Source organism: Homarus americanus, unplaced genomic scaffold, assembly GCF_018991925.1.
Source record: "Homarus americanus isolate GMGI-L3 unplaced genomic scaffold, GMGI_Hamer_2.0 scaffold29048, whole genome shotgun sequence".
NCBI classification, from domain to species: Eukaryota; Metazoa; Arthropoda; class Malacostraca; order Decapoda; family Nephropidae; genus Homarus; species Homarus americanus.
Window position 1 is genome coordinate 202,754 of NW_024752739.1, and position 13,767 is coordinate 216,520.

Here is a 13,767-nt window from a genome sequence, read left to right on the forward strand (position 1 = left end):
GGTCAGGTAGCAACTGAGTTGATAAAATCACACGGGAAAAGGGAAACAACGGAGCACCTTAGCTTTCGTCTTTATTCAAGACATCTTCAGAGGAAACGACTAGAATGAACACACTCGCGGTTTGATGAATCAGGTGGTGGTGGGTAGCATGTCTCTACAGTAACAGTATTTCCTGTGGACGCTGTGGTTGATACAGTGACTCTGGTTGCCGTACTGGTTGATCCTGGACACGTCGCTCACTAGCTGATAAACTTTGTTTTGGTACCTGACTGTTCCCTCAAACTCAGCCGCACCTGATAGACGACAGATAATTGACAGTGAAATAACAGAATGAGCACAGAAAGCTATATGTAGAATCAGAATCTTAGGAAAAGGTAAGTGTTGAAGCTGTACTATTCCTTGGGCAAGTTACGGCATTAAGAAGCAGCCAAGGCAAGAATAAACAAACCATACAAAAATAACACAAGTTTCCATAAGGTATTTCATACTCTGACATATACTGTAGACCTGTGTCTTAGATATGACCGAACAGAACTAGCTTGCCTTAAGTACCGAAAGCAGAGTGTGCTGTAAAGATTCACGAATGATTTTACTCCACCGTTAATAATAATATTGATAATACTAACAATACGTCGATGCTAGATTAATAACTGACTTGGAGAATTACCTGACGATGTCACAGGCAATTAATCACCTACCTGAGTTAATAATGAAGTCGAAGGTAACTAATTAAATTACCTGGGTTAGTAACGAAGGCAACATTGAAGATCATGGTCACACTGTCGTGGTTTTGGGGGATGGTACTGTTTGTGGCTGTTCCTACACGACCCCGTAAGATCTGTCACAGAAAACGAACTGATGAGAAAGGGAAAGTAAAAAGAAGGGATTAAACAAAGAGAGGGAGAAGATGCAAAGAAGTGGGAGTAAGCGGAGGATGAAAAGGAAGTCAGAGAAAACAAAACGATAATGCTTACTTTGTCCAGCTTTAGTGGAACACATTTAGGGTATAGGCTGAGGTATTGGTTGAGTCGTTTGACCACGAACTGAACGACTTTCTTGAGACGAGGGTCGTCCACGTTCACCTCGGTGCTGTGGAGGCAAGTGCAGAAGTGGTCGCTGATGCCGGCGTTCTCACACGTCCTGCCCAGTGGTACCTCCCGGAACAAACTCTGCCCGTGAGCGGCTACTGTTGGTCTGTTGATGTACAGTATGTGGAATGATGAAGGAACAAACTCTGCAGTTCTGGGCAGATATGTACATTAAATGTAGACTAGTGCTGTCCATTACCTTTTAAACACTTTGTGCAAGTGTATCTTTGATCTCTAAAGGATCTCACAGTTAATTATCATATATATTTTACGTGTATTATGATAATCTCTGGTTTAGCAGCTCTGTTTGTTCATTTGAGGGATACTAAGCATTGCATTGACTGGGATAATGCCTCCTCAATATTACCTTGTAATTCAATTGACAGTAGGAATATTATACAATCTAGTCTCATTAAACATACCGAATCCGTTAACATGAATTTGAGTAATGGTTTGTACAAATTGGACAATTTTGTAATTAAGAAGATTTGTAACCAGGTGAGAAGGTTGGGTCAGTTTTTCCCTCTGACCTGACTACCGACCACTGCGGTGCTTTTGTGAAGATTAGTAGGGTCATTACCTATACTTGACCTCTGTGGACTTGATCTCACCCTCCTCTGTATATATATAACTTGTTCAGCACTTCTACTTAGTTTGTACTCACCCCTGAAATATGATTCTGCTGTCACAGGCACTGTTTTTCCACAATTGAATGTGTGTGTGTGAGAGAACTATGGTTGTATGTTTGTAACTTACGCAGTAGACAGGTCGGTATAAGCCTGTGTCAGGATATCCCTCAACGTGACGTGGATATCAAACGTTGAGGTGAGTCGGCGGGTGTTGGTGTGTAAGTTAGCCCAGGCCTCAGGGTACTGGTCTTTAAACCAGGGAGGAAACACTATCATGACGTAGGGTAACCTTTCCTCCAGCATCCCGGCGTAGGTTGACCGGAAGTCGCCCCACCGCTGCCCATGGTCACTAATGAAGAAGAGAATGGTGTGATCAAGGTAGCCTCTGGAGTGTAGTTGCTGGAGGTACCATAGCGATGGTCTGTCAACCGCTTTCGCCATGGTGAGATAGTCATGCGAGAGGGAAGCTGTCCAGTAGAAACCAAAGTACGGAATGTCCTTGAGGGCGTCGGCCACGAGGAGGGAGTAGTCGTGCACAACACTCGCACTTAACTTGCTCCCCTGGCAGTAGCGTCCATTGGATTTTCCGAGGCCAGCGTTGTGACTTATCTCTCTCTCGGATATTAGGAAAGACGCTCTGTTGTAATAATCAGTCGGCTGTTTCACATAACCGGCTCTATTATAGTGAAAGAGCCCCATCCAAGGTGAGTCTTCACCATAAGCTGTTGCGTAGCCGTTTTCAGAATAATTTTTCCAAATCAGGGGACAGTCGTCAAACTTTGACATTTTATTAGGCACGCAGGGATGATTCTTAAATTCCTTTTCGGTCAGCCCCATTAAGGCGGCGATCATATTCGGGTCGGTGTTGTCGGCGACCTTATTAAAGCCATGTAAGTCGATGGCTCCCAGGCTTTTTTTAAGATAGTCGAAGGTCTCGGGCATGTGGCGGCGAAGGTTCCCTCTGGAGACAGCGTCTGTGCCCATGACGATGACACTCAGCGGGTCCTGGCGTGGCCGTCGCTCTCCGTGGTCCTCCTGCAGGTCAACGAATATATAAGAGAAGGTGATGGAGGTGTTTCTTGGAGATGTAATCGATTCCCAGCTGCTTTGGGAACTCAAAATTTTTGCCCAAACTTAGTGCTTCGCTAAAAGACCCTAAACAAACTACAGTATATCACTTAGTCTCTCTTCATATGTTTGTGCATGTGAAAATTATTGCACCTCTTTATACTTAATACAACTTTCTACTTAACTTCACCAGTTACCAACCTCACCTAGGTATTAGTCAAGGGGGCTAATCTTACATAGCTCGCATTTTAAGGGTTGAGGTATAAAATGTTCACCTATAACATATGTTTCTATACACCTTGGTACATGTGAAACACAATGTTGGATTTTATTTTTGGTTTGCATAAGCTCACAGTGGCTGGTATTGTGATATCATGTATATATCTTAAAACCGAGGTGAAATAAGTCTACAGAAGGAAGACATGTTAACTTTTCAATATATATTATATACTTGGAAGAGAATGGCAGAGTAAGACTTTCAAAGGAGAAATCTGAAAAAGGTGCTGAATAATGTCCAAGACTTAATGGTATGTGTTACCAGTTTGTCAATGCCTAAACACACTGGTCTGGCTCTCCACATACTGAATCAGACAAGATGTAAGGAACTAGTCAGAATTTTGAACATGTTTGTGCACAGCATCAGCTGTGTTCCTGAAATCGCTTGTACTGACCATGAACAGGCAGATACTCAGATAGTGACTCATATGGCATATTCAGCTGAAACGTTCGGATGTACTGATATTGTGGTTCAGTCAAGCGACACAGATGTTGCTCTTTTAAGTTAATATAAAAAATACTGCAACTTCAAAGTTTATGGATTGAAAAGAGATGAAATTTTCTCCTTGTTCATAGTTTGTTTCAACAGTTGTTTACTCAATGCTTATGTTCTTAGTGGCTGTGACACAGTCAGTTATTATTACAGGCATGGGAAGAATAAGGCGGCAAATGCAGCTTATAGGCATAATTCCTCACCTATCAGCATTAGGGAATGAAGTACATTACCCCTTACAGTCAGCAGTGTACAAGGATGCCATTGCAATTATGTCAGCTCTCTATGGACACAAAGAGTTTGATTCTCTAGATGTTTTAAGAGCTCATTTATTTTTCTCTACAGTATCTGACTTGCATGCTTTGCCTCCTACTGTTGATTCTGCAGAGTAACATATTTTAGAGAAGCTTGTACCAGATTTAATTTTACAAGAGATCTCACCTGATTTGCCCTCACCTACTAATTTTGGATGGATATTTACAAATGAACTTTAATTCCATTAATGATGACAAAATCCTGTAAACCACAGTGTGTGATATAAACTTTTTTACCAATGCACATTATGTCAATGCTTAAAGAACTGTACTTGTAGTAAAACATTTGCACCATGTACAATTGCTTATAATTGCCATGGAGAACAAAGTAAATGTGGAAGAGTTCATGACTATTCTTCATGTGATGACGCAGATGAAGATGATTATAAATGGGTACTGTTTCGAGTAATGAACTTTTCAACCTGGTAACATAAACAAGGGTCGTATATCATTGTGCAGAATTTGTCACTTGTACTTGTGCTTATATACTGGTAGCAATATAGTGTTCATACAGTGTATACTCTTTTGACTACCATATATATTGGTGTTGTTTAGTAGGAAACTTTTTCTTAACGATATCGTCATGAAATGTCCACCTTGTTTTTCATTTTGTATTTACTACTTTGATATATTTTATAATAATTTAACTATGGTAATTATTTTAGTATTATTTGTATTTTTTTTAAATAGCAGACACATTTGTAGATAGAATGTCAACGAGAGTAATTTAAAAAGGAAAACATTGATTAAAAAAGACTGAATTCACTTTTTGTATCTATTGAATGTCATTATGTTTGATTTTTGGTTTATTTATTAACTGAAGTTATCAATTAATTATTTCATTTATTGTCATTTTAGAATATCATTTAAGTGTTACTGCATGGGACATGTTAGACTTGAATGCGGTACCACTTGTACATGTTGGTCTTATTACAAAAACCTTGCTCACAATGTGGTGCAGGAGCTTTCACCTGTCCGACATTGGTTTTGAAGTTGGAGAAGAACAATACTACCATAAAATCATCATGAAAATTTTATATCCAGCCGGTCATACTTTTAGAAATTTCCGTCTTGTAGCCCCTGGACTATATAAATGTATTAGTTTATTAAGGCGACACTATTTTTAACTTTACTGTATAACCATAAATGAAAATTACCTGGAACTTTTTCCGCTTATCTCTCACAACTCTGGGTTGCACGAAGTAGTGAACGTTCTTGTACACCGTGTTGGTTCCGTTGGTCTCCTCTTGACAAGTCACCAATATTCCGTCCTCGTCAACGATGGCTGACTCCTCCTTTATGGGGATGACCTCATGCAGTCTACAATTGAATATATATATATATATATATATATATATATATATATATATATATATATATATATATATATATATATATATATATATATATATATATATATATATGCAAGTAAATCACTGTAGGTGTGCGTGATTCAAGTATATGCTGATAACCACAGGGAAATAAGAAAACACGAAGTTCCCAAGCTCTTTCGTGTAATTCACATCTTCAGGGGTGAGTTCTGTCTGTACTCACCCCTGAAGATGTGGTTATCAGCATATATATATATATATATATATATATATATATATATATATATATATATATATATATATATATATATATATATATATATATATATATATACAGTGGGGTATGGTATAACGAACGCGGATGAATACGGGACTACTTCGCCTGGCGCATGAATATTGTTGTACCGCGACCCACAACAAGAGCGTCAGGCGCCATCTTTGTCTCATTGTGCACCAGTGTTATTGTTGAAATTTCGTCTTTTGATGTGGAAATTCGCGTTATTTGTATAACTATTTTGTTATACAAGTATACAATTGTAACAATGAGTCGTCCAAAGCGAGTGAGAAAGCTAATAACCCTTGAAACTAAGAAAGAAATTATAAAGAAACGTGAGAATGGAAGAAGCATTGCGAAACTTAGTGATGAGTATGGGATGACTAAATCGACTATATGTACGATTTTGAAGAATAAAGAGGAGTTACAAACAGTGCAAGTGGCTAAGGGAATCTTTAGACTTAGCAAAGCAAGGTGTAATGTGATTGAAGAGATGGAAAATGTACTCTTAGTGTGGATAAAGGAGAAAGAAATGGCAGGTGGTAACATTAGTGAAGCTATAATTTGTGAGAAGGCCAAACAATTGTTTGAGGACCTTAAAGCCAAGACTCCCAGTGGAAGTGATAGTGATGTGCCAGTGTTTAGGGGTACCTGCATGCTGAATAATACTAAGGTAAGATAAAGTACCGTATTTTTTACATTTTCCACAGAATTTTTTCAGTGTTAAGTGGTTGTATTTGGGGGCCTGGGACGGATTAATCCTATAACGAACGAGGTTCTGGAACCAATTACGTTCGTTATAGCATACCCTACTGTATATATATATATCTTCTATCTATCTATATATATATATATATATATATATATATATATATATATATATATATATATATATATATATATATATATATATAAAACAAAGAAGTATGTCTGTGTGTTTGTTTGTGAGTTTGTGTGTGTGTGTGTGTGTCTGCACGAGAATCTCGGAAACTACTTTACCCATCTGTAGTGATGATGGATGGTGTTATATGTAGTGATGATGGATGGTGTTATATGTAGTGATAATGATGGATGGTGTTATATGTAGTGATGATGATGGATGGTGTTATATGTAGTGATGATGGATGGTGTTATAAGTAGTGATGATGGATGACGTTATATGTAGTGATGATGGGTGATGTTATATGTAGTGATAGATTAGACAATAAAATAATAACAGTTTAATGCTAAAAAAAATATACTTTGCTGTACCGTTGTGGTGAAAAACATGGTGGAACTTACATACACCGTTAATGAACTATTGATGTAAGAAGAAGTGTTGGGGACTGAACAGTGAGACAAAGTGGAGCCTCCCGGAGGGTGGCGTCCTACCGTGGCCTAGCGGATGAGCCACCCGGAGGGCGGCGATTCTGCTAGTGTATATATATATATATATATATATATATATATATATATATATATATATATATATATATATATATATATATTGTATGTGTGGGTGTGTGCGTGCGTGCGTGTGATCTGGCCTTTACATGTGTTAGTGTGATGTGTTAATACGTGGTACACGTTGTACTCACACGGAAGTTTTATCACAGTTGCTGTTATACTTGACAGGATTCTGCTGAATCCTCTTGATGCCTCTGTAGGAGCAGTTGAGGGACTCCCAGGTCACGCCGTAGTCCACCGCTCGTTCCTTATACACCACAAGGAGCAGGCCTTGAGTCTCCGTCAGCGGCCGCCTGGTTGAACATACTACCTGGTGAAGCACTTGGGGATCTTAATAATGGAACACATTACATAAAGTTAAATATCCCCAAGTTCAGGATTAAGGAAGACTCACTATGAAGACAACTTCAGGAGACTTCTGATGTTTATGTTATTATGAATACGTCAAGAAATAAGCCCAGTAACCTAAGAATCATTGCCCCTGGAGAGTAACAGACTGACGTAACGAACAGTAGACGACAACCAAGTTGAACCTGAAGCATTACCCACGTCAACCACACGGGTCACTAGAGAGTCGAACCCGTGTACAGTATCGTGAATGGCTCAGCAGAATTTGTTGCTTCAGAATTCCTAAATGATACTATGCTTCACAAAGAGTTAAAACATGATTCACAAAGGGTTAAACCATCGACATAAAATAGTTAGACAGAGTCAGAGAGCTCGTGGACGATTCTCTTACCGTCTTGTTTTCGGTCGTTCTGTATTTAGAGATGGTGGGATCCAACGGGTCAAAGTCCGGGATGACACAGCCTGGTGTGTGGATCAGAAAGTGCGGCGACTCCTCCACTGTGGGGAGAAAGGGGGGTTAATGGTCCCTAGAAGGTTAATGGTTCCAGGGAAGGTAGTGGTCCCTGGGAGGTTAATGGTCCCTGGGCGGTTAGGGAGGTTAATGGTAACTGGGAGGTTAATGGTAACTGGGAGGTTAATGGTCTCTGGGAGGTTAATGGTCTCTTGGAGGTTAATGGTCCCTGAGGTTAATGGTCCCTGGGAGGTTAGGGAGGTTAATAGTACCTGGGAGGTTAATGGTCACTGGGAGGTTAATGGTCTCTGGGAAGTTAGTGGTCTCTAGGAGGTTAGTGGTCCCTGGCTGGTTTGCAGTATCAGGGAGGTTAGTGGCATGATAATCTACAACTTGAAGTAATGATAATCTGTGAACCAAACTGCGATATATAATCTGTGAGTCCAACCTATGATAATCTGTAAGTACAAACTATGATAATCTCTGAGTACAATCTATGATAATCCATGAGTACAAACTACGATAATCTGTGAGTACAAACTATGATAATCTGTGTGTCGAGGCTATGATAATCTGTGTGTCGAGGCTATGATAATCTGTAAGCCAAAACTATGATAATCTGTGAGCCCAAGGTACTGTATAACGTTATATACAATCACACGAAAACATACTCAAGAAGCGCACCACCCACCTTCTCTCTCAGCCTCACTCATCGCAATAAACCAGCTCATGATCAGCGAGCGGCTCCTAGTCTCCGCCTCGTCACATCTTCCACAGTTTGTTAGTCTTGACTCGTTAAGCTTAGTCGGACCAAACGCGTAACTTTAGCTGAGTTGTAGGTCTAGCTGGATTTGAATTTCATTACTAAATATCCGGGTGTGTACATGGAAACACGTTACAGGAATTAAATAAAATATTCCCCGAAAAAACAAAAATAAGACGAATCCTGTGAAACTAGACAAACATAATACGAAACATCGAAGCCCAACTAAATAACCAATCACCGAGGACTTTTACATTTATTCATAATTTTTACTACGTACTAAAGTAAACAAACGGCCTTGAGTTGCCAGCAGTGTTCGAAGAATATTGAACGAGACTGTACCTGTGACTGTATCTGTGTCTGTGGCTGTATCTGTGCCTGTGATTGTATGTGTCTGTGACTGTATCTGTGACTGTATTTATTCCCGTGACTGTATCTGTTTTATTCGGTTAAAAGTGAAATGAGGTAACCTGACTCCCTGACTCTGGTTTATTTTGACCGGACAATTAAGCCTAATATGACCAACATTTTGACCGGACAATTATGCCTAATATGACCAACATTTTGACCGGACAATTATGCCTAATATGACCAACATTACGACAACTGTCACACTGAGGCCGTGACGTGTTCAGTAATTAATGACCCTATCAATGCACCAAATAAATGGCGCGGGCATTATGCTGCATGGAAAATATATTGAGTTTGATGATGTTAACTTTTTTCATTATTTAGTGGACGTTTTGATCAGTTATTAGATGATAGTGATTAACTCAACTTCATAGTGCATAATGTAAAGGTCATTAGTTGAATGCATAATCTCTTCCATGACAGTAGTTAGGTATGATTAATGACCCATAATGGGAGAGCCATAAAGTAAATTCATTCACTCACACCATCACAGGTAAGACAATGTCAGGTAAATTTATTCTCATGTATGATATCGTGTTGGGGTGTCTCCCTGTTTCAGGGATCATATCAAGGGTTTAGAGTTAGCACGATACTGAGTTTGTAACCTGCATGTGTGTGTGTGTGTGTGTTTATAGTTCGTTGAATATAGAGCAGCGATGGTGGTGGCAACTACCGAAAATGAAAAGAGGGACAACTCTACAGGGGTGCCTAGTGACAGCACTAGGATCCCGCTTCCTCGATCAAGGAATAAACAATTGAAATTGAATTGAACTCTACGTTTACATAGTCAAGAATCAACGTAACTGTGGCCTAGTTGTATCAAGACTTTGTTTGAGATACCCCCACTTGTGGTGGGTGAAGCAGCCAACACCTGCGGAGCCGAGGACGCAGCTACTCCATCGCTGTGTTGCTGGCCACAGCTTCGTTCACTATCTGGCTGATAGTGTACACAGTTACATCTGACTCCTCCCATGCTTGTCTTAAGGTGAGGGTGGCCGCCTTCTCTACTAAGAATCACACAGAAGATACTGCAATAACCTATGTATTTTTTTATATACAATCTTCACAGTAATAATAATTATTTACACGTTAAAAAAAGAGCAAATTTCTTTCTACAGTTATTAAAATGTAACACACCTGGATCTTATTTTTTCGAGCCGCGGACATGTAACTCTAAAACAAATGCTTTAGGTCATTTACACGGAGTAATAAAACAAACTTCTTACACACTAAGCCCTGGCAACTGTTATGATTGTATTTATTTGTTTGTATTAAGCCTGAGAGAAGGATGTGATCGTGGTATGGTTGGTGACACAGAGTGATGAATGATATTTTTGTATATATATATATATATATATATATATATATATATATATATATATATATATATATATATATATATATATATATATATATATATATATATATATATATATTACTAATAATAAATAAACCAACGCATGCCAAATCTACCCTCATACAGTACCCATACCATGGCAGGGTAAATTTCGAGAAAATTGTGTATTATCATTACTCGAACCATTTAGATGGCAACACTTGAACAATCTTATCGCAATCTGGTAAAAAAAAATAACCTATGGACCATATTACAAAGTTCGGTAAAAATGTGTTCTATAGTTATTTGGGGGACACAAACTAACCGACAGAAAGAAATGGAAAAACAATACCCTGTCCACAGTGTCGGGCAGGTTAATAATAATGACAACAATATAAAAAATACTAGCAGCTGTAAATAGTTATAGAAAATTTTTTAGCACCTGTAGTGATGGGTTGTCAGACCACAGCTTACATCTCAGAAACAGTCCAGACCTGACCCGACATTAGGGGGGTCAAGTGTCAGGGTACCCCTCACGGCCGCTCAAGGAGGTTACAAATCAACCAGCACCCCTCCCCATGTCACACGGCCCCAACAAATATATAAGAGACACCCAGTCAGAAGAAGAGGCCACCTGCCGACTCTCCCCCAATATACACAGTAACCTGAGGTCAAATGTAAAGGGACCCCTCGCAGCCCAAGTCAAGGGGCCACAACTCATCCATGTCACACGGCCCCACCAACGATGTTAACAGGTACCCAGTCAGCAGAAGAGGCCGCCTGTCTCCAATATATACAACTTTAGTCTCAGAAAAGTCCAGACCTGACCCTACATTAGCGAGGTCAAACGTAAGGAGACCCTTCGCCGCCCCCCTGATCAACTCAACCTGATGGCTCGTCTCCCAATATATAGGACGTCGTAGCCCTCCCTCACGAGCGAGAGTCGACAAAGCAGAGTCGAGACAGACAGACAGAGAGAGCCGGAGGCAAGCCTCCCCTGGTCGGGAGCGAGACTTCCCTCCCGACTTCCCTCCGGACACCGGTGCCCATACAGACAACCCAGAATCACCTGCTAGGCCTTCCCCAGGTCACGTGAGTTCTTGCCAGAGCTATCCATGGGATGAGTTACTTACATGGGAAGTGTATTCATTCAGGTTCGTGTCCGAGGATCAGTGTCTAGTAACGTAATATGATGTCCTAGTAACGTAAATATAATGCCCTAGTAACTTCGAGAGAAGGTGCTATTAATGTGTCCATGTCATTGTCGTAATTAATAAACAGTTGTAACGAAGCGGTGTTTGAGAAGTCGTCCTTAAGAACGTAATATATGTGTATTGACATATAAGATAAGATAAGTGTATTGACAGTGTAAATAACTAACACGGCCACGCCACCAAACTCTTCAGGCCACCTGACTTACTGTATCTTGAACTATGTAATTACTTCATTGAATCAGGTGTGCTTGAGGACATTCTTGCTGTTTATCCCAAATTTGCTAGCCCACACTGATTAGTCTTCAATTAGAATATGACTCCAATGTATGTGATCCACTGACCTATATATGCTACTGGTGAATGTGATGTATTTCCTTCTTTGTGTACGAACCTCTGTCCTGCGTGGCAGTGAACAGTGGCATTACCCACATGAATCTGACCTATATATAGTGTCAATGAATATGATGCATTCTTTGTGTACGAACCTCTGTCCTGTATGGCAGTGAAAAGTGACATTACCCACATGAATCTGACCGACGTATATGTATGTATGTGTGCGTGTGTGCATGTATATGTGCGTGTACGTGTATATGTGTATGTATATACGTATATGTATGTATATGTGTGTGTGCGTGTTTACATATATGTATATGTACTGTCAATGAATATGATGCAACTCTTTGTGTACGAACCTCTGTCCTGCATGGCAGTGAACAGTGACATTATCCATTTGAATCTGACCTCTATACATTTATAGTTGTTAATGAATATGATGTATTTCTTTGTGTGTGAACCTCTGTCCTGCGTGACAGTGAGAAGTGATACCACCCTCAGTGTCAAGACCTGACTGAATTTCTCAGAATAGGCAAACTGTACTACAAGCTCTGCCAATAAATTTGTTAAACTTAAAAAACCAAACTCTTCCTCTCTTTACATTCCTACTCTCTACATGTCCTACACTTAAAACCCCTCATTACACACCAGTTGTACTCGTATTATTAATATTGTTATTATTATAAGTAGTAGTTGTTAGTTATAGAAGAATTGGTAGTAGTGGGACGAGTAATATTAGTTATAATGGCATGAGTTATAGAAGTAGAAGTATTACCAAAGACAGTAGTAGAAGTCGTGTCATCACTCACCGCTACATGCTATCCCACAAGGCTTAGGGATTGACACTGGTGCAAGGGCGCCGTCTAGTAGACCCAAGTAGTAGACGAAGGTAATATTGGTTACTATCACCAGCAGGTACACACACCATCGTTCGTTCATGTCTACACGGGGGACACAGGTGAAGGAATTAGATAAAAATGAGTGCTGTCACTACGTGAAACCAACTACTGTACAGCGAAAGAACGTGCATTAACAAAACTGGCACACTATCGGAAGTCTATCCCGTGTGACTACCCCTTAGCCCCTCGTTGCCAAACCCTGATTTTTTTTTCTCAATTGCCAAATATAATAACAATAAGTTCTCTTGTAGTGCAAAACAAAATATATATTTTTTTCACTTCACAGACATAATCATATTTTAATTTCTAATCTAGAAGGAAAATTATCATAAACTACAATAATCACCAGATAACTATAGCATTAGTTTCACATTGCCGATACTATTATTTTCTCAGGTGGTGAAATACTGTAGAGGGCTTTATTACCTGCCGTAGGTGGGGAGAGAGAGAGAGGGGCTCGTGAATGTTCATCGGCTATTTGGATGAACTATTAATGACAACACTAACTTTCGGCGTTGTAGTCCCCCCCCTCGCCCCTCCTTTGCTATCTCCCTCCCTCCCTATCTCTTCCACTCTACTCTCATTCTCACCCCCCCTCTTCCCCCACCCCCCTCCCCAGCCCCCTTTTTTTAATCTCCTCGTCAATTCCTCTAATTATTTTTCGATTTTCTTCATTAATTCCCCTACATTCTCTCTTTTATCCCTTCCTCCTTTCCCTTCCCTTTCCTCACCCCTCCTCTCAATTTTCTCTCCCCCATGTGTCCCTCCCGTACCCCACGGAAACGGTTCGTCTCATTATCTCATTGTTCAGAAAAACGCACTGATAAGAACCTCTCTCTCTCTCTCTCTCTCTCTCTCTCTCTCTCTTTCTTTCTTTCTTTCTTTCTTTCTTTCTTTAGTTTTGTTTATTGACCCGAACACCAACTTTTCCTGACCACACCTTTGATTATATTTTAATACTTAAGTGCGGCATAATTCAGCCAATGACACGGTTTTCTTCACCTCCATGCATCTGTCACGTCTACACACACCCACACACTTTACCTAAATGACTTTACTGACATTAGTTCCACTATCTTACCTATATACAAAC

General features: G+C 39.9%; 1 protein-coding gene across 3 annotated transcripts; it reads right to left on the reverse strand.

The window, feature by feature from the left end:
• Positions 1–5: 5 nt before the first annotated feature.
• Positions 6–13,160, reverse strand: LOC121855184. Of its 3 annotated transcripts, XM_042350054.1 has the most exons (9): positions 13,101–13,160; positions 12,585–12,716; positions 7,659–7,765; positions 7,051–7,229; positions 5,026–5,188; positions 1,845–2,752; positions 975–1,194; positions 739–838; positions 6–293 (listed from the first exon to the last, which is right to left on the reverse strand). In XM_042350054.1, the coding sequence occupies exons 2-9, from the start codon at positions 12,712–12,714 to the stop codon at positions 130–132; spliced, it is 1,971 nt and encodes a 656-aa protein (XP_042205988.1). In that variant the 5' UTR covers positions 12,715–12,716; positions 13,101–13,160; the 3' UTR covers positions 6–129. The 3 variants fall into 3 exon arrangements, with proteins under 3 accessions (XP_042205988.1, XP_042205987.1, XP_042205989.1); XM_042350053.1 differs by lacking the exon at positions 13,101–13,160 and having other exon boundaries at positions 12,585–12,809; XM_042350055.1 differs by lacking the exons at positions 12,585–12,716; positions 13,101–13,160 and adding an exon at positions 8,410–8,682.
• Between the last annotated feature and the right edge of the window lie 607 nt (positions 13,161–13,767).

Excerpts from the sequence above, each read along its gene's own strand:
- LOC121855184 (XM_042350054.1), bottom strand. The coding sequence starts at position 12,714 with ATGAACGAACGATGGTGTGTGTACCTGCTGGTGATAGTAACCAATATT. Across the intron at positions 5,189-7,050 it reads AACTGTGATAAAACTTCCGT|ACTGCATGAGGTCATCCCCA; the intron begins GTGAGTACAACG and ends ATTCAATTGTAG. Across the intron at positions 2,753-5,025 it reads ATAAGCGGAAAAAGTTCCAG|GAGGACCACGGAGAGCGACG; the intron begins GTAATTTTCATT and ends GTTGACCTGCAG.